Source organism: Martes martes (genome assembly GCF_963455335.1).
Source record: "Martes martes genome assembly, chromosome: 8".
NCBI lineage: Eukaryota > Metazoa > Chordata > Mammalia > Carnivora > Mustelidae > Martes > Martes martes.
In genome coordinates, this window is record NC_137895.1 from 104,853,155 (window position 1) to 104,879,653 (window position 26,499).

Below are 26,499 nucleotides of genomic sequence, written 5' to 3' on the forward strand. Positions count from 1 at the left end.
TGAACAGTCTAGGGATCATCTTTAAGTTCCTTCCATTCCAATGTTCCATGAGCAGAGGACACACATTTCAGGAAGCGTGGGGAACTAGGGACACCTCGAGAAGCCTCCAGGAAAACTTGAGACCCTGATGGCTCCTGAAAGTTTTTTGTCTGTCTAGTTCCTTCCCCGGGGACTTCAGAACACCAAGCCTAGTGAAGGACCCCCTCTAATGGAATGTCAGAACCAATATGGTGTGTCCTGTTGTCACTTCCAACCTGCCGTGTTCCATCAGGCTCTCCGAGTCCAAGCGTGATACGTCTACCCATCAGCGCTACCCTCCCAACGCGCAAATACAGGAAGCTGGAACATCCCTACAGTGGGAGCTCCCACACAGCGTGATGTGTTCGAATCAGATGGTGGACTCAAAGAAGACCACCCTCCTTTATAAATAAGAAGGCATGTTCCAACAGTATGGTGTGGTGTAGCAGACCACCTCTCACCCACAGAATGAGCTGCCCCAGCTGAGGAGCGAGCAGCCTGGCCTCTGGCTGGGGGCACCCACAGACATCACAGAGGTCCCCAGCTGGACTGCGGTGAGGGACGGAGGTGAAGGCTGTCCACCGTGGTGGCCCTAACAGAGGTTCCTGGCTCCATAGCCGCCTGACTGCTGGCCACATCCTACAAGTGGGTCTCCTTCTCCCCAGCTATGAATCCCTCCTTTGCTGGGGAAGGCCCGCCGTCCTGGCTGGTACCACCATCTGGATACAGGCGTTGTTTGGGCTGTGGCAGGCCGGGGTCAGGGGTGGTGAGTTGTCGCAGGCGCTGTGGAGATAAGAGGGGACAGATGGGTGCTACTGGTGAGCAAGGCACATATGTTTCGTCCTTTTTGTGTCCCCGGAGCCCAGCCCAGAGCCAGGCACATGGGGGCCATTGGTAGAATCTGAGTGAACATGGGAATAAATATTTTGAGAAGAGAGAAGAGACAGTAGCATGGTGACTAGGACCAGAAACTGGCCAGGTTCCAGTTCTGGCTCTTACTAACTACCTGTGCAATTGCAGGCAACCCATTTAACCCCTCTGTGCCTTATGTGTAAAACAAGGATAAAACAAAGATATTAATAGTACACAGCTCAAAGTAAGTTGACCAATAAGTGCCTATTTTTGTTCTTACTATTACTATTAAAATGTGACCAATAGGTCCCTATTATATGAGTAGTAGTACTACTATTATTACTGGTATTGGTACCATCTCCTTCCCCATCCTTCTTGCCTTGAATGCAGATGTGATGACTGGAGTCATGACAGCCTTCTTGTGACCATGGGGTGGTGAGCATGATGACAAAGACATGCTCAGACAGAGGTGCAGAAATATAGGAAGAGTTTGGTCCCTAATGACCTCTTTTGAGCTGCTGAACCAAATGTCAACAGGATCCATCTCTGGTCTTCTCGATGTAAAAAGAAAATAAGCCCATTTGCTTATTGCAGGTTGGGTTTTCTGTTACTTATAGGCCAGATCGATTTCTACAAGTGTAATGTCTTTGTGGGACATGCTCTATTCCCTTCTAGGAAGGCATGTCTTAAATTCTAAACAGGGAGCCTTTGCATTGGTTCCCCAGGCAGAATTAAGAGAAGAAAAGAAGCCAGAAGCTTGTGTATGAAATGAACCTTGGTAACTGGTTATTAGTTTCCTGGGAGCAAGGGATTCGTGCTCTCTAAATCTCTGCCTGGGCACCTCTTTAAGTTCTTGTTGTGACTCAGTTTCCTCCTTAAGCCTCTGACAGTTTACTCTTGCTCAGTATGCCCACATGATCTGCTGGAGGTCAGATTCTGAATGTTCAGAACCCGAGGACTCTTGAACGTTTCTGGCAGTGAAGCCATGGGACTAGTCTTCAAAGATTCCATGAGACCAAAGGACAGCCCCACACTCAGAGCTGGGCCCCACCCATGGTGTCCTGCCTACACCCTCTCTCAGAAACCCCTTTCCATGTATCCCTTCCCCAGGTCCCTACCTTCTTGAAGGAGCCCTGGGTCTTCAGAAGGCTGATGATGATAAAGAGTGGGACGCAGACCATGGAGGAGAGAGCCAGGAACCAGCCAATGGAGTAGCCCCAGGGAGGGTACATGTAGATATTGTTGTATTTGAGAGGGGTGTACTTGCTCAAGGAGAAGAGGAAGGTGGCCTGGAAGGAGGGAGAGGTGGACACGGATGAGACACAGAGTCCTTGAAATCCTCTCTTCATCCACTTCAATGTCCAAGGACAGAGGACGAGTTAATGTACTGTGGTACATACGGAGGTAGACTAGTAAAAGCCATCACAAGCTGTGGGCCAAGGCATGGCTCTCCCGAGGACTGAGACAGGAGGAGCTCTGAGGAAGGGAGGGGAGGTGGAGGAGCCCTAAATCAGCAGACAGAAAGAGACCACTAAAACTGGGAAGTTGGGCAGTGGATGGGTGCAGAGAGAAAGGAACGGGGCAGAAACTGGAATGAGGAGGAGAACTGAAAGGAAGTGCAGGAGAACCGACCCAGAAGGGGGAAATGGACCAGCTTCCCTGGGTAACTGGATAGGCAGGGAAGGAGCTGCAGAACTCAGGCGTCCTGCTCCTCATCCCCAAGTCCTCTGGAGGCAGGAGGGTAGCTGGGTGGGCACATACCAGGCAAAGTCCAGGGGTCAGAAAGAGCCAGGAGACCTTCACCAAGGGCCATGGCCGGTAGCCAATCATGTCCTCAACGTTGTCATAGAAACGGTCTGCTCCTGCCCAGGGCAGTGGGAGAAGAGTGTGAGAATGGGAGGAGGGAGACAGCTTGTAGGTATTTGGGGAGTACTCACTTGGTTTTGCCCTCTTCCCCCCACTCTGTCAGGGGAAACTGGGTCAGGGCACGTGAATAAGCAGGGTCGCTGGCATCGCAGCCACAAGGCAGGGAGTGAGGAGGGAGAAGGGGCTGCCGCCAAAAACCCGGGAGCCCTCGAGAGAACTACCCAACCTCCCAGTGCGATCCTTTATCGCCTTGTCTAGGAATAAAGAGCCTAAATCCTAAACCCAGAGGACGGCGTGGGCCTAAAATGGCACCATTGCTACATCCATGCTCGTTTATCTATGCCGCAGAGATGAATTCAGTTTCAAGTCAAAACAGCAAAACGGCGAGGGTCCCACTATGCCTGCGTAGCACGCCCAACTCACACGGGGCCAGAAAGCCACTGGGAAGGGAACAACAGTCTAGATTCTAGACTCTGGAGGAACCACACCGCGTTCTCGGGAAAGCCCAGCAAGAGGCTGGATTTGTGGAAACACTGCCTGGTTTTATGTACTGTCCTTCTCTTTCCACGTTTGCTCCAGATCCAGGCCCAGTCAGTCCTCTAAGAAGGAGAGAGCCACCGATCGGGAAAGATCCTGGGATGTTCCCCCCAGGCCCTTCCTCAGCAAAGCAATAACTCCCCACTCATCACCGGGGTGCATGAAATGTCCCATTAGGGAATCATTGCTTTGACTTCCAAATTTCTCCTCCGGATACCAGCTAATGCTGGGGAGGCATAAACTATTATAGTTCTTCAGCTTTTTAGAACTCACTGTGATGAAGTTTATCAGACCATTTTGATAACAAGTTCCAAGAAGCAGTAGAAGGAAATCAGAAAGACATCAGATGTTTGAAGGGAGAAGATGGGAGACATGTCCCAGGAGAGGGAGGACATTAGATAGGAAGGCTCAAGGTAGCAAAATAATAACCTTCCTACTCGCAGCTTTCCTCCTCAGGCCCGCTGAATGGACCTAGCTCCCCATCTCTGCCCCGAGCCTTGTTACATCAGCAGCGTGTTCCCTGCCGAGGGTCCTGGGATATGATGATGCCTCTTCCGCATACTAGCTGTGTGGGCTTAGGCAAGAGAACTACCCCTCTGAGCCTCGCCTCCCCCTGCAAAGGTTTGCTATGCGGGCTGCGAGATAAGGTATGCCACAGTCAGCATGTTTCTTGGGATTTAACAGTGCATTGACTCAATGCATAAAGGTTCCCCCCTCCACTGTCACCAGACAGGACGTTCTAGCATTCAGCATCACTGGCTAGATACCCCAGCCCTGTTGGGGGGGGGGGGCGGTGGTGGAAGTCAACAGAAGGCAGAATTCACTCCAGTCTAAGAAAGGAATGTATAACAGCCATAAGGAGAAAAGCTCCCTCAAAAACACAGGAATGAGTTTCCTGTTTGGGGAAGTATTCAAGCAAAGTCTGGGTGATGACCCAGAAAGGGAATGTGGGGATGTGCAGAGGCTCAGATGAAGCAGCCCTAAAGCTAGGATTCCCACTGGCGAAGGGCCTCCAGCAGCTTTTGTATCAAGGAAACTGTTCCCTGTTGTTTCTCGTTCCTCTCACCATTGCGGGAAATTGGTTTTGTCCTTACGCCAGCTCTGTCTGCCGTAATGACAAATGCCTGGGCTCCCAGGGATGGATGAACTTTCCAGGGCAGCAATACAAAGACCTATGGAGGGGCGCCTGGGTGGCTCAGTGGGTTAAAGCCGCTGCCTTCGGCTCAGGTCATGATCCCAGTGTCCTGGGATCGAGCCCCACGTCGGGCTCTCTGCTCAGCAGGGAGCCTGCTTCCTCCTCTCTCTGCCTGCCTCTCTGCCTACTTGTGATCTGTCTGTCAAATAAATAATAAAATCTTAAAAAAACAAAAACAAAAACAAAAAAAAAACAAAGACCTATAGAAACCAGAGGGCTGGCACACCCGGTCTCTCCTGGGCAGATCATGCCCTTCCTGGGGGAGGGGGCTGGAGGCTCCCCTGTGCACTCCTCTCTCCACTTACCGTACACCCAGCTGACGCAGATCACTTCAAACACTGCCAGGAAGAGCAGACATATACCACTGGATGCGTAATAATCAAACAGCTGGAAGATATACATCCCGCCCTGCAGAGAAGCCGGGGAGCTGGGTAGGGCCTTGGCCAGGGCGGGCAGGGGACCCGCTCCACAGCGAAAGCACAACCACCCATCTGGGCACCCATCCTGCTCAAGCCCATTCCTTGCAACTAACTAAAGGGAGTTTTCCTCTCCTGTCCTTGCTTCCAGGCCCCTCATTTAACATCAGGACCACAATCTCTGACTCTTGGGAAATGTGGGACATACACTTTGTATCTGCCCAGCATCCTCTCTCTTAGAAGCTGTCACCACCTCACTCTGAGGGTGCTCTTCTCCCTGCTACAGGCCTGAAGCAGAGCTAGGGCTGGACACTTACTGTGTTCTTAGGAAAGGGTCCCTCTATTTCCTCGGGGGTTGGGTGGGTGGCAGAAGGTAAGCCTGAAGCTGTGCCAGTGCTTTTTAATATTGGGAGGGAAATTTGGCTAAGAATGGCATTCCTGACAATGTCCTTAGAGCAGCTGGATCCAACTATACCTGAAACCAATAACTTCTAGACTTTTCAGTTTCCTGGCCCCAAAAAACTCTCTTTTCTGCTGAACTGGCTAGCATTTGGTTTCTATCGCCTGACACCAAAAGGGATAACTCTCCCTACATCCTCACTGTGATGAGGGCAGAGCCTGTATCAGCACCCCCAAGTAGCCGATAAGGAAGGTGTGGCCCCTGGCTCCCTCACCCTGGAGCCCATCCTGCAGGCCACACACACCCCCACACACTCACCTCTGTAACCAGGAAGAGCCCTATCAGGTAGCACACGACTGCAATAGCCAGGATGAGGAGCTCTCGCCGCCCACTCTTCCGGAGCTGACTGGGGAACATGTCCACAGAAGCTGTCACCAGGCACTCCACACAGACAAACTGTGGGCAGGAGGGGAGTTGGCACTCACCCATGCTGATGCACAGGAGCACAAGAGGGGGTTCAAGGGCAGAAGTGTGGGTGCCAGTCCTGCCCTGGGACAACCAAGGGTCCCAGCATGGGGGCGGGAGCAGGAGACATGTTCTGTCCCCAAGGCTGGGGAGTGGGGCTGGACTGCTTGAGCTGGACAGCCGGAAGGAGGCTGGAGGGCCACTTGGGAGAGGGGGTGTCCATGCATGGGGAAGGGTCAGGCCTAGGGGGAGAAGGTAAATGGCCCCTTCCCAGAATAGGTTGGTCTTGAGGCCCAGGGTCCTCCAACCAACTGCAAGGACGAGCCCTGGAAAGTGGAGAGGGATCTGGAATATATGGTCAGGGGGAAAAGAGATTGGGGAAAGGTAATGCCCAGAAGCGCAGAAGCTGGCAAGTGGGTCACCAGGGCAGGGGGGGGTGCGGTGGGGTGGGCGGGGTGACGAACCTGGCTGTCCAGCCCTAGGAAGATGAGCATGATGAAGAAAAGGCAGGACCACAGCTGGGATAAGGGCATCATTGTCACAGCCTTGGGGAAGGCGATGAAGGCCAGACCAGGACCTGCCAGGCACACAGAGGTCATGAGAGCTCCCTCCAGGCTCTCCCTACCCGCAGGGAGGAGCCTTCTCCCAAGGCCTTGTGTAAGAGCACATGCGAGAGAGAGAGAGAGAGAGAGAGAGAGAGCGAGCCCGTGCAGGTGCGTGTGCACACACACGCCCATGCGCAAGGGGGGAATGTGTGTGTGTGTGTGTGTGTGTGTGTGTGTGTGTGTTTCAAGAGTAGTTTCTTCCATTGCTCTGCTCTTCTGCTTCTGAGGAGCTGGCTTGACTGTGGGTCTGCCCACGCCCCCTCAGTCCGCGCTCCCCCGCCCACCCATGGTTAAGAAGGCCCGCCTCTGCGCCAGGCGGGGTCCCCAGAGGCTAAAAATGTTCCCGTCAGCCAGCTGCTGGGACCCCTGCCTGGGACCCTGGAGGATGGATCTGTGTCCTCCCCTCAGGGCCCAGGCAGCAAAGTGGCACTTACCGGACTCGGCCACTTCAGAGATGGGCACCCCCTGCTCTTGTGCCATGAAGCCCAGGATGGAGAAGACCACGAAGCCGGCCACGAAGCTGGTGGTGCTGTTGAGGAAGCAGAGGGCGATGCAGTCCCTGTGGGGCAGGGCGGGAAGGCGAGGAGCCGGGGGAAAGAGGAAGAAATGCCACCGGGGAGGAGAGAGCCAAAGACAGTGGAGCGAGCGGAGAGAGCAGAGCAGCAGAGAGGAAAAGGGGGAGCAAAGATGCACACGGGGCGGTATGGAAGAGAGATGGGGGAGGGACCAAGATCAAGGATCATGGAAGGTGAGAGAGGAAGCAGGAGGGAGAAGAGGAGGGAAGAAAGAAATTCAGTCTGGGAACTGAAGCTGTGATTCCCTGGCCACACTCCAGGAAGGCCAGCCCCCCATCAACCTGGGGTCCCCGGCACCCCACCCCTACACCTTCACTCACCTGTAACAATTATTGTGGTACTTGTTGTAGCTGCCCAGGGCGGTCAAGCACCCCTGGCAGATGGCAAAGGAGAAGAAGATCTGGGTGCCCGCGTCCATCCACACCTATGTGAGACCCCAAGAAAGTGGTCGGGGGTGGGGGAGGCACCCGGCCTTGGCCTCTCAGACCCCAATTGCCCCCTTGTGCCCTTGGAGTTGCTCACTCGTCACCGTCCACTCACATGCCACTTCACAAGCAGGGCCGTTTAAATGTGGCTCTGGGGGCACCCAGAGGACCCACACACTAGGATTTCTTGAGTGCAGGGGCTGGGCCCAGAGAAGGCAGGGCAGAACTGAAAGCACTGGGCTCACTCCACAGCACTGAGTGCCTTAGGCAGCCAACACAAGGCGCCAAGAGCCACTTCATTAGACTACAAGGAGGGGCGCCTGGGTGGCTCAGTGGGTTCAGCCTCTGCCTTCAGCTCAGGTCATGATCTCAGGATCCTAGGATCGAGCCCGCATCCCACTCTCCACTCAGCGGGGAGCCTGCTTCCCCCTCTCTCTCTCCGCCTGCCTCTCTGCCTACTTGTGATCTCTGACTGTCAAATAAATAAATTAAATTTTTAAAAAAAGGAAAAAACCCAGGACTCCTTGGGGAAGGGGCAGGGGGAGTGCAAAGAATGTGCTCCGACAAATCCTATAGGAGGAAATTGAAATGCGCAGTAAATCTGTGGGGAAGGGGAGGGGGGGATTAAATTAAAACAACGAAATGATACTATTTTGATCTGTCAAATTAGATAAAAGTTTAAAGCAAATTATTATGGAATCTCTCATGGGCGCTGGAGGAAAAAAAGGGTGTCCTCCAATACTGGTGGAGAAAGTCTCCATTTCTTTAAAGCAAGTACATTTTAAGAAACTTAAATGCACATGCTCTTGGATTTAGTGATTCCAGAGACTGTCAGGATGTGGTCCAAGATTAAACACAAGGTGTCCGTTGCAGCTGTATATGTGATCATTAAAAAAAAAAAAAAAATGCCTGGACCCCTGGGTGGCTCAGTGGGTTAGGCCTCTGCCTTTGGCTCAGGTCATGGTCTCAGAGTCCTGGGATCGAGCCAGGGATCCTTCTGTTCGGCAGAGAGCCTGCTTCCTCCTCTCTTTCTCTCTGCCTGCCTCTCTGCCTATTTGTGATCTCTGTCTGTCAAATAAATAAATAAAATCTTTTTTAAAAATGCCTAATCTAACTGTCCAAGAATAGGAGCAGATTGATGACACCTGCCCCACGTGTGAGTGCTCAGAGGACACGGAGCCTGGTCTGTCGTGCACACTGCCCACTCTGTTCTTAGAGCACTACCTGGCCCTTGATGGGTCCTCAGTACATTCTGGGTGAATGAGTGACTGAATGGGTGATAGATGGAGAACACAGTATAGGCAAGTGTTTAAAATGACATTTATAAGTGATTTAATAACATGGAAAATGCTTACAATATAATTTAAATGAAAAAAGATACATTTCTACAAAATTATCTCAACTATGTTAAAACCCACACACTCACACAACTAGAAAAAGACTTGGAAGGAAATCTAAAATGCTCATAGAAAAACAGCTAAGTGGTGGGATTTCAAGACATCTTTATCTAATTGTTCTCCAGTGGGGATATGTTACCTTTATTTTTTTTTAATTTTTTAAAATACTGTATTTATTTATTCAACAGAGGGAGAGCACAAGCAGGGGGAGCAGCAGAGGAAGAGGGAGAAGCAGGCTCCCCACTGAGCAGGGAACCTGATCCCAGGACTCGATCCCAGAACTCTGAGATCATGACCTGAGCTAAAGACAGAGGCTTAACTGATTGAGCTCTCGATATACTGCCTTTAAACCAAAAGAAAAGCAACCAGAATCGCTTCTCGGCCTTTTGGCTAAGATCAAGTGAAGAAAAGCAACCAGAGATTTTCAAAATTATGGCTGTGGTTTGGGGCAGGAGACAGCAGGGAAAGTCCCCAGCACAGCTCCTACCTGGGGGTCCTTGAGACGAAGTAGATCGGGCTTCAAGTAATAAATGATGCCCTCAGAGGCTCCAGGAAGGGTGACGCCTCGGATCAAAAGGATGATCAGCATCAGGTAGGGAAAGGTGGCTGTGAAATAAACAACCTGCAGGGAAGCATCCCCAGGTCACTCCTGCTGGGGACACAGACGCCAGGAGGTGCCAGGGAGCCTCCGGCTATCCTCCTATTACCCCTTCTCAGGCAGCAAGAGTGGCACCCAGCTCAGCGTCAGACACCTCCTTAGAGATGCCAAGAGGAGTGAGCACCTGTAACTCGCCACAGCTTCCTCATAATTTCTAGCGGGTCTTGGGCTGCGAGGCAGGTGAGTGTGAGATGCACACCAGCAGGGCAGGACGGAAGAAGGGCAGGGAGAGGCACAAGCTTCCAACTACAACATTTCAAAGACTATTTTAAAATCTGGAATCTGGTCTCCCGGAATCCCTCATCCTGACTGTTCTCCTTATGCCCCCTGGGGAGTGTAGGTCTCAGAGACAGAGGGGGAGCAGATCCTCACAGTGCCCTGTGACAAAATTTACACTGTGCTTTTCCAGGCTTAAGGTTAGGGGAGCAGCAGTGGCCTGAGTTCTGGGATATGGAGACACTCCAAGGGGTCCACTCTGCCCCTGACTGAGCTCAGCTCCTTATCGGTGGTGACAGCGATATCTGTGTTATTATCGCCATCACTAGTTTTATTACTATTACAACAATCTCGGGGATGGTGGGGTCTGCCCCCAGAACAGGCTAATCGGTGCGATCAGTATCCTGTCTATTCCTGGCTTTTTTAAAAAGCATGAAGCATCAACCTCAGATTTCCTGGGTTGGAAATAATGGCTCTAATTTGAACTCTCCACACACACAATAAGCCACGGTTGTCCATTTTTGGCTTGAACCCCTTTGACGATTGGAAACTCACCACCTCAAAGACAGTTCTGTTTGCTGGTTCATACCACGTACTACATAAAGCAAGTCATAAAAGTGTACGATGCTAATTGTGTCATGTACACACATAATTAATACAGATGGACACAGACATACACATAAAGGAAACTAGAAGGCAATACAGCGAAACATTAACGGGGACTCGTAGATCCAGACGGCCGCCATGCTGGCTGGTACAGTGATTAAGGGGACTTCTAGGTTTCTTATTTCGATCTGTATGTTACTTACGTAAACGGGTCTTTTATAATCATATTGAAAGAGAAAGTCTTTCCTTGTACCGAGCTAAACTCTTCCTACCACTTCCCCTGTTCTCACCTTGCCTCTCCCTTACGCTACTCTTTCTTTCAGTTCTCCAGGGGGACTCTGTGAGTGTCCCCAGGGCTTCTGGGGCCAGAGAGAGCTTACCAGCAGCCAGAACACCTCACCTTGCCTGTGGTCTTGACCCCCTTCCAGATGCAGAAGTAGCAGATGACCCAGGCAAGCAGGAGGCACAGGGCCAGCTCCCAGCGCAGGGCCCCCAGGTCATGGATGCCTGAGGTGATGCCCAAAACACGTCTCCTGAGGATGGAAAAAGAATTAATAACCAGGTGGCAGGCGAAAGGGGACAACTTAGTTTGTCTTCAAGTCTCTTGATTCTTAGCACTGACCCCACAGATCTCATGTTCCAGGCTTCCCCTCCCCATCCCGCTGCACTCCCCACCCATGGCCATGCCATGTTCCCACCTGTGGTCTGTATGCCCCTGCTGTTAGAAGACCAAATCACGTAATCCCATAGGTATCTTTGTCTTTCTAACCATCCAGCTTTCTCTGTTGTACAGAGAGAGATAGAGAAAGAGAGAGAGAGTGAGGGTGATAAGTAAGGCATGGATGAGCTGATGGAGAGTAGATACTTACACGGGCAGGTTGAGATACAAGTGCGTGGGTATCAAACAGGGGGGCTGACTGTGGTTTAGCACCTGAAGAGCGCAGGGAGCAGTGGAAATGTGTGCATGTAAGTGTTGGTGGATGTGTGAGCTTTGGGTGACATGGGGACACACGAGTGTGCGGGTGGAGGCAGACACGTGTGAGTGTTGGTAAATACATAAGGGTACAGGCGGACCTTTGCGGGCATGAAGCTGGACACGTGTGGACGTGAGCAGATGGATGGGCGTAGTCACATGGGAGGGTGGAGGTTCGAATATAGGGTCTGTCAATCTCTGGGATACCAAAATGCTCACCTTGGCCCATTTCAAGCTACCCACATGACATCCCTGAACACGGAGCTGGGGAGTGATGGGCACCACCTGCTCTTGCGAGCCGGGGCAGACCACTGGCCATGCACCAGGGGACATGTGTCGGTAGGAATGAAGGTGTAGGTAGACCCTTGGGGGGAGTGGATTGGTGCAAGGCAACAAGATGACACGGGTAAATGTGTGGGTCTGGGCGGACACGGGTGGACTCAGGGTCATTGGGAGTGTGTCAGTGGATGAGTCTGGGTAGATGTGAGTGTGCCCCCAGGTCCCAGTGATGTGCAGGTGGGGGAGGTGGGTAAGCGCTGGAGAGTGTGCGCAGAAAGGCTTAAACTCTCCCTCCAAGTCCCAGGTCTCAGACATCCACATCTCCTGCTTGGGGCCCCTGGCACATGGCATCCAAACCCAGCACCTACTCCCAGAATTCCATGACAGGCGAGGTGAAGTTCTCAGAGGGGGTGGCTGTGCGGGCTCCCGAGCGGTTCAGGAAATCCATGCAGTGCTCTGTTGGGGACAAGGGGGGCTGGGCGTCAGCTAGGGACCAGGTGGGGAGAGATGCCCTGACACTCTGGTCCCCTCCGACCCTCTGACCTTACAGCCTGGCAGTCCTCATCATTCCCAATCCCCAGAGCTTCCTTCAGAGCCCCCATTTTCTAGGAGTTGACCACCCAGGCGGTTCATGGGACTAGCCCCCTTCCCCATGTGCCTCATACAGCTCTTGTTCCAGGGAATCTGGCTGTGCCCTGGCCACCCCGCCAACCAACCTCTGACACAGACCTCAGATCCCTCCTCCGCCCCCATGACTGGCCCACTGTCTCTCCACTCAACACACAAAGGGACTGCGTCCTGCACCGGCTCTTCCCCCCAGATGGGCTGCTGTTCCCATGGTGGGTTCCTTCTCACCCTTCAGCCCTCAGCCATCAATTTTCCTCCCGCTGTTGTCGGGTTTCTGCTGCTTCTTTCACCCGGTGCAATTTGTAATTATTTGATTAATTGGTCTGTTTCTCCCACGAGACCATAAGCTCGCGGAGGGCTAGGGCCGCGTGGCTTTTGCTCGCCCTTGGGCATCTAGTACATCCAAGCTGGGAGAGGCCCCAGCCCAGCGGCCGAAATGATGGATACCTGTGTTCCAGCTATTGGTACAGGTTGTCCAGGGCAGCTCAGAGGTAAAGGAGCTGAACAGGTAAAAGAGGGCCCAGGCGAGGATAACGATGTAGTAGATGTTCAGATAGGACTCGATGACCACAGATGCCAGACCGATGCCTGGGGGGGGGGGAGGGGAATGGGGGAGCAATAAGGAGAATCCAAGAGATCAAGTTAGTCCAGCAGAGCCGCACGGAAGCCTCCTGCAGTGGCTGGCCGGGGGATTGGGTGCTACCGGAAGAGACTCACCACATCTGTTTATTGGCCTGAGAAGCCACAGACAGCACATTTTTCTAAGAAACCCAGGCTATAGAACACCATGGTTTGCATTCTTCCAGTTTTGCAATACATGTTTGAATGTATATCTTCTTTTTAATTTTTTTTCTCATTATGCATAATTTACTTAACTTACATCCCCCCCCCTTTTTTTAATGAGATAAACTCTGGAAGGATTGCCATCCAAAAGCTCCCTGTGGTTCTCTGGGGGATAAGATTTCAGTTCACTTTTTTAAAGTTATTTTTCTTTTCCTTTTGTCCATCTGCATTCTCTAGTTTTTCTATGACAGTCACGCATGACTTGTAAAATGAAAAGGAGCAGGAAGAACAAAGGAGTTATCTTTTGCTCAAGGTAACAGCAAAGACCAAAAGAAACCGGCAAAGAAAAAAAAAAAAGGAGAAGTGGTCACCGTGGAGAACCGGGAGCCTGAGTGGGTCTCAAAATGCCAGCTCACAGGGGAGCGAGGGGCAGGAGTGTCCCCAGACGCGCGACCTGTGCACCCAGGTCTGACACAGGGGAGCAGTCTGGAGGCTGGCCGTGGGGCACCCCTCCTGCGCTCAAACCTATCAGTGCTGGGAAGGAGCAAGGGTAGGCACAGTACGCACCCCCCCACCCTCCCTTCCCGCCCCGCCTGCTGCTGCAAACGTGGGATCTTTTCCACAGTCATTTTAAAAGTAACACGTTGCCAGGGCGGCCGTTAGTCCCGAGGTGCGAAAACGGGCGGAGGAGTGGGCGCCGTGCCCTGCCAGGGTCTGCCTGTTTGTCCTGCGTCCCAGCCTCCCCCACCCCCCACCCCCGGGCCCCAAGTCCTGGGGAGTCGGCTGGCAGCCCGGGAAGCTGGTGCTCCAGAAGGATTTAATAAAGCAAAGCCCAGAGGCAGGTCAGAAAATCAATGCCTACTGTCCACAAAACCTGCCCTTGGCCGGGCGAGCCCACCCTGATTGTCTGTTCCCGTGGGCCTGGCCATCTCGACTGGAGGCCCCCCATGTGTTCCTGCGTTTGGGTCTCTGCACAGCATGCAGGCGTAGTGGCGGGGGGCGCCCTAAAGAAACCGGCTGGGGCCTCGGGGGTGGGGGGGGCGGGGGCGGGGGCGGGGGCTGCTGATGGCGCGGAGGGTCCCCGGGGAGCCCCGCGGCCGGGCGGTTCTGAGTGCGTGCACACAGACACTCCCAAACAAGCGGCCACTGTTCGGCCACCCGTCTCCGTGTCTCCGCCGCCGGAACGTGCTGTGCTCCCACCGCCCAGTAAACACCGACCTGACCCAGGAGGAGGCAGCGCGCCAGGCCAGGGAAGTGGGGAGGGGGGGTTGCCCCATCTCTGAAGGGAGGGATGATCTGGGGGGGTGGGGGAGAAGGAAGCTTGTGCCTGTGTGTAAATTGAGGGGAAGGGAGGGTGAGCACAGGGTGTGTCCTCCGGTATGGGGAGGGTGATCTGTGGGGTGGACGCCGGTAGGCAGATGGAGGGCAGGTAGTAAGCAGCCTTGGACCCTCCCACCTACATAGGTGCACACACCTTGAATGCACCTCTCCCTGAGACCCCAGCCCTCAGAGTCTGTCTCTTCTACTTGGAAAAGAGGGAAGGAGCAGCAATCCTTCCCTCCAACTCCCATCCAATGATCGGTTTGCTCACCCTAACTGCAGTGACCCCCTTGGAGAGTTAGTAGATACCTGCCAGAGATTCGTCCCTGGGTCCTAGGGATAGAGCCCAGCTGTGTGGGACATTAGGCGACCCCTGGGGTCCAGAGCAGAATGCCAAGAAACTACTCTGGCTGAAGCCACACCACTCCAGCAGGACCCAGCCCTCGTGAGTAGAAAGATGTGCAGGCCAAGCTTTGCCCTGCCCCAGCCCCTTACTGCTGCTCCTCCGGAGGTCCCATGAGTGCCCCAAGAGGAATCGGCTAGCTCCAGACTAGCCTGGTCCCTACAGCCAAACCCCCAATCAGTGGTCATGTTCCCAGCCTGCTCAGGAACCAGTAATTCCCCCCTGCCCACCTCTGCCCAGCCTACCAAGCTGGGCAGTAACCCCAGATAGCCCAGTCTCTGAGGCTCTCTCAGAGACTGATGTGAGGGAAGGAGTCCTCTCCTCATTTCACATAGGCCAGGAACCCCTCAGAGACAAAGGTTGGGTTTCCCAATGGCCCCCAGGGGACTGGCCCAATCAACTAAAATTGGAGTGGGGGAAGGACACCCCAAGCTGCTCACATTAGCCAGCAAATCCACAGAGAGAACAGGAGCTGTCCCTAACTGAATCCCTAACCTAACACAGGAAATAGCGTGAATTTTCAGCTCGGGGTGACCTGGGTTCAAATCCTCAGTGAATGATCTCATTTTCTCATCTACAAATAACTAAGTGAGTTATTACTAGAGGATCTGATGAGGAAACGCACGTAAAATTCTTACTTGAGCCCCAACATGTAGCAGGGCTCAGTAGTTGTCAGCCATCGTCATTGTCATCATCACTATGGTTATGTGCCTCGGTGGCATGTCTGGGGCCGTGCCGTATACACGGAACAACTTTCCAGGAACCTGAGGAAGATGAACCTTCACGATTCCTCACTCACAAGGACCCCTTCCAGGCTCTGTATCCAGTTTTGCACTGGTGATTTTGTATTGTCTTTCTTGAGTAGTGCCTTCCTCCCCAGGATCTATAAGCTTTGGGCCCCCCAAAGTCTGATGACACTTCCTTGTGTCCCACACAGTAGATGAATAAGATGGTGGCGGGGAAGGAAAGGGGAGGAGAAGCGGAGGGATGGACTCGCTTGGGGGCCCTGGTAGGAGGGCAAAGGGGAACACTCACCCTGGAGAAGGGGGCAGATCTTTCTCCAGGCTGTCACACTGCCTTGGCTGGTGTACTGGCCCAGCGCCACCTCCAGGAAGAACACCGGGATGCCACAGGTGAAGAAGAAGATGAAGTAGGGGATGAAGAAGGCTCCTGTGGAAGAAGGGGGGCAGGGGCTGAGTCCTCGACCCATCTGGGAGACCAGCGTCCCACTACTTGGCGTCTGTAATCTCCCTCCCCACCCTCCCAGGGGCCCGCGTCGGCTTCCTCCTGTCTATGAACAGGGACAGGCAGAAATTTTCCAGTCTGAACCACCCCCACCCCGGGATAGGAAAGACCTTTGAAGAAAAAGGAATGAACATGTAGGTGGAAATCCTAATAGATGCACAATTTATTTTCTCAGTGTGCTTCACAAACATAGTCCATTTATTATTTTTGGAACCGAAACTTGTTCTGTATAATTTGATATGCCTGTTAAATTATCAAGTGTGTTACATTTTAGAGAAAAACAAACAAAGACACCTCAGAAAAATTATTTTTCCTCTAATAATTTTCAGATTTTTTTTCCCCCTCCACCAGGACCGGATCCGAACTGGGGTCCCAGCAGAGAAGGCCTTTCTGCTAGGCAGATTCTCAGGTGCGGGGGTTTCGGCAGTCATGTGATTAGGTGCTGACCCTCGGGAGGCCAGGCCGAAAAAGCATCCAGCAAAGTTGTGAATTTGGAGACGACCCTAAGCCACCAATGCCCACTTCAGTCTCTAAGACATACACGTGACCTCAGAAGTGTAGCCGGGGGTGAACGGATTATTGTTTTCTGCACCAAAATAACCCTTAGCACTTATGGAGTGCTTACTGTGTGAGAGGCTTTCTTCTAAACGCTCCACCAACATCTGAATCCTCACAGAACCACCTCCCACGGGGCAGGTACCATTGTTATCCCCATTTTACAGAGGAAGAAACTGAGGCAGCAAGCCAGCTGGTCTCATCCTGAGTCTGTGCTCTTACCTATGTCATCCACCTTCCTTTGTAGGAAAAATAGGAAGTACGAAGGGGGAGAAAGGAAAAAAAAATTGTATAGCCTTCCAATATTCTTATAAACACACACACACACAAATTTCTCTTTTTTTTGGCAAAAATGAGTACCTGCTATACATTCCTTGATAACCATTTAAAAACATATCATGAACCTATTATACCAACAAGTGTAGACGGTATCATTTCAATGGCCGTGTTAATTCCAACATAAGCATCCATCCTAGCTCATCTCATCCGTACCTCCACTGGCCTCTGGTTGTTTACTGCAAACTCCACTGTGATCTGTGGTCCACATCCTTGCGCATTTAGCTAACTGGCTCCTTCGTATAAATTTCCAGTAGACGAATTGTTAAGTCAGAGGGAATGTTCTTTTTTTTTTTTTGCTTTATTTAGTGGTAAAATACTTACAACATAAATTTTACTTTTTAACCATTTTTAAGTGTACGGTTCAGTGGCACTAAGTACATTCACATTGTTATCCAATCACCACCACCATCGGTTTCCAGAACCTCCTCAGCCAGCCCAATCTGAAACTCCGTAGCCATTAAACATTACATCCCTATTCCCTGCCTCTCCCCGGACCCCTGGTAACCACTGTTCTACACCTTCTCTATTGTTTTTCTAGATATCCCATATAAGAGGAATCATACAGTACTTGTGTTTTTATGTTTTTGTCTGGCTTGTTTCACTTAGCTTCATGTCCTCAAGGTTTCTCCATGCCTTTCCACGTTTTGAGGCTGAATAATATTCCCTCGTGTGTATATATTACATTTTGTTTATCCCTATGTCCGTTGATGGACGTTTGGGTTGCTTCTACCCTTGGGGCTTGAACACTTTTTAAAAGGCTTTGACGTGCATTTTCAAATGGCCCTCCCAGCCTTTCCTACCCATCTGCACCGCCAGCAGCAGTATGAGAGTGAAGGAGAAGGATCTGTGAGTCTTCTGGGCCCCCTAGATCCACGGCAGCCAGTAATTCTCCAAGTCCTGAAGTCCTTTGTAAGCCCAGCTTTGCCTGGAGCAACACCCCTGACTCCAGGTTACGTGGCTTAGTGGGTTACAGGGGTGAGGCTGAGGGGCAGTGTGCGGGGCTCGCCCGGAGGGCGCTTTAGCGGAAGTCTGTGGCGGCATGTGACTCATGGGCCCCTTCCTGCTGGCTGTGTGGAGGTCCTTCCCTCTCCGGAAGGAGACGGCCTCAGCCCTACCCTTGGCTACATAGACTTCTGCCCCACTGAAACTGGGGAGAGCTCAGGAGGTCTGGAGCTGGGCCATCCTCAGGCTGAGTCGGCCCAGGCCTGGGCCATGGCAGGCAGTGGGAGGAAGTTGGTCCTGGAGCGCCTACAGGCATCCATTCTTGGCTTTCTCCCTGGATTTTCAACACACTATCACTGCAAACATCCTCCTCTCCAATGAACATCTGAGAATCCTCACTCGGGGAGGCTGAACTGGCCCACAGTTCTCTTGGCACCTGCCCAGGCTCTGGGCCCGAGCAGCCGGGTGAGGCCCCCCAGGGATCTGTGAGGACGGGATGACTCGGGACGTGTTTAAAGTCTCCCTCCCTTTGCTCTAAGGTATGCCTTATTATCTCTGCCAAGCACTCACTCCTGAACCACTAACAGTTTGGAAACTCAGAAGTCATAAAATTCTCTTTTGGGGTGAACCCTTTTTTTGATGATGATCTAGTTTGGTGACACCCTGTTTTTTTGTAACCAAAGACATGATTACATCAATAACAGTATTTTTTTCATCCCTCTTGAAAGATTTTTCTCTATAGAACCGTTGGTTGACTAATTATCAATTCATTATGAACTGATTAATCGATCAGTAAAAACTATATTTAACAGTTTTTTTAAAAAAATGTTTTTTTTTAAAGCCAGTCAGACAGCCCCCTGCGGTTCCTCATTGGAAGCCTGACTACCCTATGTTCTCCTACAAACAGACCCGGAGAGCTTGTCTGGAGGTTCTAGAAGGGGAACGTTGCTACTCCTATACCCTTGACAGAAGAATGGCCCTCTTCTCTCGGGGAAGGTTGTCCTCTTCAAACCGAGCAGGCAGCTTCGGGAGGGATGCATGTGGAGTGGTGAGGGACAAGGGGACACCTGCCTGGCAGGCCAGATCAGCCGAATCAACCCTGGCGACCAATGAGGTGAAAGATGTTGCAGCCAGATCGCCCTCACATCCTAACTGCTAACCAAGGATTTATGGTCAGCTCGAGAGAAACCCTGTTATCACAGTGAGTTCATAAAATTCTAGCCTAAAGCAAAAGTTGACCTTTGAGTTGGTCGGTGAAGTCGTGTTCCCACGTAGATCCATCATTACATTGTCTGAAATAAGGAAAACTACATGCCTACTTTCCTGGACCCCCAAAGACCAGTGACCTCAGATTGGGACCTCTGACCTTGCTCAGCCCCTCATGTGCGGGGAAATAAGGGAGACAGGAGAGAGGGGTGGCAAGGGGTCCTCCCCGGGCACTTAGGTTGGGGCAGAGCCGGCACGAGAACACAGACTCCGCCCAGCAGCTGTATTCTGGCCCCACCTCTTCACGGACCACCCAGGCTCAGCCCGGTTTCCCTGCTCACTGTCCTACGCGCTTGTCTCCCCACGCCACCCCATGGCCAGGACCGAGGTCATAGCCAGGGGCAGCCACCAGGCAGGACACCTGTGGGTACCTGAACCCGAAAACCTGCCCCCTGGACCCTCCTTCTCCCTCCTTTTCAGATGGCAGGGCGAGTGATGGACGGACCGGTGAGCCAGGCACCCAGGGCGCACAGCTCTCAACCACTTCTACAATCTTGGGCAAGTCAGGAAACATCCCAAGGAGCCTCTGTGTGTCTGTGAAATGAAGGCTCAGCCTCGATCATCTTTAGCTAGAACATGAATGCCTTGCATGTCCGTCAAATTGGCCTGGGACAAAAAAACAAGTCACCACCCCTACCACTTCTCCCCGCCTCCACTAATCTCTGGCCAGCATTCACCCCCACTCTACAGGCTTGCCCCATAGCCCTCACCTGCCCAGAAACCCCATTCCTATTTCTTTGGAGCCATTAGTACAAGCACTTGGTAATAATAACTAAAAGGCTTGAAATAGAGAACAAGGTACCTGGTAGATGCTCAGTAAATACCTGTCAAAGTAAATATGAGGGGCTTAGTTGGGTAAGCATCTGACTCTTGACTTCCGCTCAAGTCATGATCCCCTGGTCGTGGGACTGAGCCCCATGTCAGGCTCTGCGCTCAGCAGGGAATCTGCTTGAGATTCTCTCTCTCCCTCTCAACCACTGCCCCCCTCTCCAAGATTATTTTTTAAATAATCTTCTTTAAAAAATTAAATATGAATAGTGTTTAGAAGGACTTTCTAAACAATGATTATCTTTAAGTAGGAATGTTTCTTCTTTTTACCTTTTGGGAAAGTTTCAGGTTTCCCAATAAATGTGTACAATTTCCACAAGAAAGAAAGAAGGTATTTTCAAAAAGCAATGCTGAATCTGTCCAGTCACAAATAAATTCATACAAATGGATACTCCCATTTGTATGAAAATGCCAAATAGGTAAAGCCATAGTCACAGAAAGTAGATGGGCGGTTGCCAAGGGCTGGCAGCGAGAGGGAATAGAGAGTGACTGCTAATGCCTTCGGGCCTTCCTTCTGGAATGAAGAAAATGTTCTAAAATCAATTGTGGCGATGGTTGCATAATTCTATGAATATGCAAAAAACCTTTAATAGTACCCATAAAAAGATTAAGCTGGCCCCTTCCCACCATACCCCTGCTCATTTTTACTATCAGTGCTGAAAAATAATAAAATTATGTTTCTTTAATTAAAAAACATCAGAGACAAGGTCATATTTCTGTGCTCAAATTCTTCAACAGTCCTGTCTCTCCCAGAGCAGAGCCTACAGGATGTGAGCCCTATTACCTCCCTGATCTCTTCTCCTACTCTTCTCCCCATCGGGCACTGCCGTCCTCATTGTTCTGCAAACAGGCCAGGTGCACTTTCACCGCAGGACCTTTGCCTTTGCTTTCCCCTCCTTTTGGAATGGTCTGCACCTGATCTCCATCCCCAAGACTCACTCCTTTACCTCCTTCAAGTCACATCCTCAGCGCGAGCTTTCCTGGGCACCTTACTTCACCTTTCAAACCCTTCCCCCCACGTCCCCCGCCACCAATGACCCAGCATTCTCCAACCCTCATCCCTGCTTGGCTTCTCACCATTCCACTCCTCGCCATTCAACATATCATGCATTTTACTTCTTTGGCTGTAGTCTGCACCCTGATCTAGAATATAACACACAGAATGTGTTCTGGACTGGATCTAGAACAGCACCTGGCACAGGGCAGGGCCACAATAATACTGGCTAAATGAATGGCTCCTATCAGCAACCGACATTGTACACCATCATGAAGGACTATTATTATCCAGTCTTGTTACATACTCAGATTCCTCGGTCCTACCCATGACCTCCGTTACCCTTCACCGTGGCCCTGGGAGGCAGCATCCCTCCTTCACGGCGGAGGACCCCCGAGGCGCAGCCAGAGCTCAGACCCGGGCCCTTCGACTCCATCTAGCCTCCTTCCATTTCGTCACACCGCCAGGCAGAAGGCACCCAGGTCGTCCCCGCCTGGCGGTCAAGACACAGCTCTCCCCACCACGCCTACCTCAAAATGAACTCACCACCTCCATTTTTGTAGCAGAGATAGGGAAACCTCCAGACATTCCCCAGCCCAATGATCTCCCCGGCCACTGACAGCACAAACTCCATCTTGTTGGTCCATTGGCCCCGATCCTTCACCTGGTCCTTGCCTTCCTGGTTCAACGTCTCTCCCTCCTCAGGGAGCCAGGAGACCACGGGAGGCCCGTCCTCGGGGACTGTCACTTTTCTGTCCATGGCGACGCGATGGACCGGGAGGCCGCAGAGCAGGACGGTGAGACAGGTACTGCCAGGTGGGGGGGGAGAAGGGGTGAGCTGTACCAACCCGATGCGCGCCCTCCACCCCTGCTTTCTCCCTCCTAGGCTTTCATTATTGTCGGAACACGACGGTCACATTTCCCTTTGTTGGAATATGGTTTAATATCGTCGGGGTGTTGATTTTCTTCCCAAACTCTCAATGACATTTACACCGAAAGTTACACTTTGCTCTCGTGACTCGGAGAGCAAATAAGGAGCCGATCTTAGTTTGCCCATTTTGCAGAGGGGGAAATCCAGGCCTTGACAGATGAAGGGACTTGCCGATGACCGCATAGGAGTAGACTGGGAGGAAAAGGCTTGAGGTCTTTTATTCCGAGTCCCCTTCTGATATTAACAGCCAGCCACCATCCCCGCTTGGCCGTCTGCCTGGCTGTCCAGTGAATGGCACCTGCCCAGCCTCCAGCCTCCAGGCCAGAAGGGATCAAAGCCTGCCAGGGGTGACAGGAGGTCAAAGGGCAGGTGTGGCCCAGCTGACTGCATGGTCTTCCGCTAGCCAGTTGTGTGCTCATCCCTATGCCAGGGAATCGATCAGCTCCGGGTAAACATGGGAGCCAGCTAGCTCTGGGCGTCTGATTGGGAGGGAAGGAGAAGGTGGGGTCTTTAAACAAGGCCAGAGGAGACCTGGAATTGGTGCCAGGACCAAGCACAGGCCTTCGAGGGAAACCTGGTTCTTCTCTCCCTGTTGTACCTCTGTCCTGGGAACAAGCAAGGGGTTCTGGCGGTCGATCCCAGAGCAACACTCACTGGGCCGGGTGGTCTCCTCAAGGGAGACCCAGACGTGGCTAAGCATGACAGTAGGTTACTGCCCTTCCTGAGTCCTTGCTCTCCTGAAGAGCCCAGAGCTCCCTGGACTGCCAGAAAAATGACGTGGCCTCCCTCGGTTTTACTCTGCCCCTATCGTTGTCCATTTGTCAACCTCCAGGAGACAAATTGCGGCACCGTCGTGTTGTACCTGGAGCCCTTGTTTGCCTTCCCCCCTCCCCCACACACAGCCACCCTGAGGCCACCTCCACCTTGGCTCCCAGGGACCTGCCAGGAGGAGGGGTCCAGGCTCCAGAGGGAAGTACCCACCCAGTGCCCCTCACCTCCGGGGGGCGCTGGGGGAATCAAAGTGACCCGAAGCTACCAAGTGCTCCTCCAAGGCTCTAGGGAAACACAAGGGATTCTTTTTACTAAAAGAAGCGTCTGTGTTTATTTGTTGGTCCTTTTAACCCAGGCAACAGCCCAAGCCCAAGTCAGTTAGAAGGGCGTGGCAGGAGCCATTTGAGGTTATGGAAATTTTTGAAGGTGACTTGGAGGGTACGGGTTATCCCAGGAACGGGAAAGCCTGTCGGGGTTAGATTCTGGTATGGGGACCCACTCACAGGTTTCCACGGCAAGTTCAGCCCAGGAAGAAAGATGAAGAGAGAAGCACCTACTGGAAATCAGAGGTCTCCAGCCTCCCATGTAAGGGAGGAGGAGGGAAGGAAGGGAGGGAAGAAGGCTTCCAGGTTCAGAGGAGACCGTCGGACCCTGGGGGCTAGGGGAGGCTTTGAGAACCAGAGTGTCAGGTTGGAAGAATGAGGCAGTTTGGCCCCGGGGAAAAGAGTTGGTGCTACCTGAACCAGTGGTAGACGGTAGACGTTGCTACAGAATTGGGGCTTAGGCACCCTGAGGAGTGGCCCCGGAATCGTTATCAGACAGATGAATGGATGAATGAATGAATTCAAAAGCATTAACGGAAAAAAGCACCGGACGGGAAACCCAAGGTCTAGTCCATTCCTAGCCAATAATAACATTAATAAAAGTTTAACATTTGACTAATCCTTGTGCCCAAAACCTACACTTCTTCATATACATTATTAAATTTCATCCTCATTAAAATCTTTGAGTAGGTATTACTACGAATTCCATTTTATCAATGAGGAAATGAAGCTCAGAGAGATGAAGGGACAGGACTCAACACCCTGCAGGTGTTCAGTAAAAACGACTTTTGAATGATTTGAAGGAACTTACCAATACAATAAGTGATGGAGCCGGGTCTCTAACTTGCTGTGTGACCTTAGGCAACTCACACGTCCTCTCTGGGCTTTAAGTCTCCCTGGAAGAGAGAATGAGCCGTTCAACAGGGGTGCTGGGAGGGCAGAGGATAAAAATAAGCCTTTTCTTGCCAAGCCATAATGTAGCTTAGCTCAGGGTGAGCCCAAGCACAAAGGTCTCCAAGGGGGAGGTCAGGGGACAAGCCTTCCTGTTCTCAGACCAGAAGCACCACGTGAGGGCCATGCTGTCTGCAACAGTGGAAGGAGGGGAGACCTGGTGGGGACAAGGAGTGAGTGAAGGGAAGACCAGAAGCGAGTGCAGAGCGGGGAAGCAGATCTCAGAGCCCAGTTTGGGCGCAGGGTTTGGGTTATGTCGGGATGGGGGAGACCAGAAGAGAACACATTGATGAGCTGATACTGATGGAACGTATTTTTTTTTTTTTAAGGTTACTGGAAAGATCATGATTTATGGGTTAGAGTGAAAAACCGGAATGGCAGAATGAAAGCATGAGCATGTGGAATGGGAAGCTGGCCCCGAGCCATGGCAAGTCAAGGGGAAACAGTGCAGCAAGTGGGATTCAAGTTAGACTCGGGGAAGAAATGCCAAGGCAGAGGTCAGACATAAACACAAGGTCAGAGCTCTCTTGTGGGGGTTACTTTTAAAAGCCAGAAGGATGGCCTGCCCCCCAACCCTTCTCACCCCGTCCCCACTGTGCCCTTCTGCCCCTAGCCCACTTGTGAGGAATAAACAAGTGCTAGCCACAGTCAAGGTGACTTCCAGAGATCTCCCCCTTCCCAAGATCTCCCCCGTCCCAGCCCTGCCACCTCTCTAGCCCCTGGAACCCGCTTCCCACCTCTGCTAAGCTGGAGCAGGGTGCGGGGGGACAGGCATTGGAGCTCACCACATGTCAGTGCCCTCCAGAAGCAAAGACACCTACACCCACACTGGGCTCAGTGCTGCCCATGGAGGAAATCTTCAGGGCTAGCAAGTCCAAAACTAACCGTTTTCAGGAGCTGGACATGGGTCAAGGTCTAGGAGGAGGAGGTCCGGTCAGGGTCTAGCGGAGGACCAGACAGGTGGAGAAATGTGCTCACCACCATGCCGCTGGGATCCCAGCTTGGCCCCATCACCCTCCCAGTCCAGCACAGGAACAGCCCAGCCCCAGACCCGCCGTGGGGTGGTGGCATGGGATGCCCCAGCCCCTGCTTCAGCCCACACCCACATACCAGTTCCCATTTCCGTACACACACTGGTGCCATTCCCGTCACGTCCCTTTGCACACACATACCTGTGTGCATGGCACCAAAACCTGACTCCGGCTAGTCCTTCACACCCTGTGGGCTGCCTGGTTCAGCTTGTGGCCGCCTGCCCCTCCCCGGGGCTCCCTTGTTGCCCTCCTCTGGCACAAGCGTGCCCACGCCTCCCCATAGCCTCAGCTGGGGCAGCTTCCTCCTTCTGGGAGACACTTGGCGCCCTGCTTGCCCTGCTCGGCCCGTGGGGGAGGGCGGGAACCCCTCATCCACATGGCTAATTGCAGGTCACGGGTCTTCGGGAATGCCCAAGGTTTGTCCCGTCTGCTCTTCCTTCCCATCTCGCTGGGCACTGTCTGCTTCCCCTCCCTCTCTGAGTCAGGTGATCACCCCTCTTTCCCCCACTCCCTGGGGCCAGCCCCCCACCTCTGGACTTCCCCAGGCTCGTCCCTGAGCAACGTAGAAGCTGCGGGTGGCTTGGGAGAGCTGGGGTGATTCCTCTGGTCCTAAGATTCCCCAACATCACACTTGCCTTCTGCCCCAGTCTCTTATACAACAGATACACACAATCCTACAAAATCTTGCTTCCCAAGATTCACCCCTCCAGCTCCTCTGAGGCACCTCTAAGGGACTGCGAAGACACAGCCTGTCCTCCACTTCCTGCTCACCTCAGTCCCGATCTCGGCTCCCGTGGTCAGCTCAGCTCCATGCCTCCGGTCCCCGGCACAGTCCCGGGGAAGCCGCTTACAAGAATGCCCACACAGCCGGGACCTGAGAGGGGGACCAGCTTCCACCTTTGCTCCTTCTCCTGCTCCTCCCAGCTCAGAATCCCTTCTGAGCTGTCGTCCCGGGACTCCCAGACAGAAAGCGGCTGTGTGCGTGTGCGTGTGTGTGTGTGTGTGTGTGCGCTCACACACGCCAGTGTATTGGGAAGTGAAGGGACAGAGAAACACCACAAGCAACAGGAGGGACTGAAGCCAAAAGTTTGTGCACCAGGATTACAACATCCAACGTCAGGAAGCCAAGTCCTCTGTCCCCAGTCCCCCACCCCCAGCTCCCTCCCTCTGTGGGCGCCCCCCCAGCTGTCCCAGTGGACGCTGTCCCAAGACGACCCCTCCAGACAGCTCAGACTCCCATCTGACCACATCTCCCTCCTTTTGTCCCTCCCGCCTCCCCTCTCCTCACCTTGCCCCTCCAGTGCCAGCTCCTTCCGAGGGAGGAGATGAGGGTGTGCGAGGCAGGGTGCAGGCTTCTCTCACCAGAGCGGTAGGATGGGAGCCACCAACCCCCAGGCTGGAAACTGAGAACCTCAGGAGGGGAGTTGGCCTCACTGACGAGGGCTCAGGAGGAGGGTGAATCACGGGCTGGAGTTTTCCACCAAGTACCTGCCCTCTGTGGTTTCAAGGCAAGGCTCTGGACCTTCACAACCACTACCCTTTGCCTTGGGATTTTCCTAGAGAAACTGCCCAGAGCATACCTCAAAAAGCCTAATCTAGAAAGGACACAGGTCTACAGTCAGACAAGACCTAAGTTTGAACCCCTCCTCTGTTCTACTGGTCGGGTCAGCTAGGCAAGGGTCTAACCCCCGGTTTTCCCATCTGTAA

General features: G+C 52.6%; 1 protein-coding gene across 2 annotated transcripts; it reads right to left on the reverse strand.

Annotated features, from left to right (window-relative positions):
• Positions 1 to 378: 378 nt before the first annotated feature.
• SLC6A12 (solute carrier family 6 member 12) lies at positions 379 to 25,811 on the reverse strand. Of its 2 annotated transcripts, none has more exons than XM_080812280.1 (16): positions 25,564 to 25,811; positions 23,622 to 23,706; positions 21,332 to 21,594; positions 15,652 to 15,786; positions 12,558 to 12,698; positions 11,852 to 11,939; positions 10,632 to 10,764; positions 9,239 to 9,373; positions 7,250 to 7,353; positions 6,789 to 6,883; positions 6,214 to 6,326; positions 5,603 to 5,740; positions 4,774 to 4,876; positions 2,632 to 2,732; positions 1,989 to 2,159; positions 379 to 801 (listed from the first exon to the last, which is right to left on the reverse strand). In XM_080812280.1, the coding sequence occupies exons 3-16, from the start codon at positions 21,543 to 21,545 to the stop codon at positions 658 to 660; spliced, it is 1,815 nt and encodes a 604-aa protein (XP_080668406.1). In that variant the 5' UTR covers positions 21,546 to 21,594; positions 23,622 to 23,706; positions 25,564 to 25,811; the 3' UTR covers positions 379 to 657. The 2 variants fall into 2 exon arrangements, with proteins under 2 accessions (XP_080668406.1, XP_080668405.1); XM_080812279.1 differs by having other exon boundaries at positions 6,789 to 6,913.
• Positions 25,812 to 26,499: the final 688 nt, after the last annotated feature.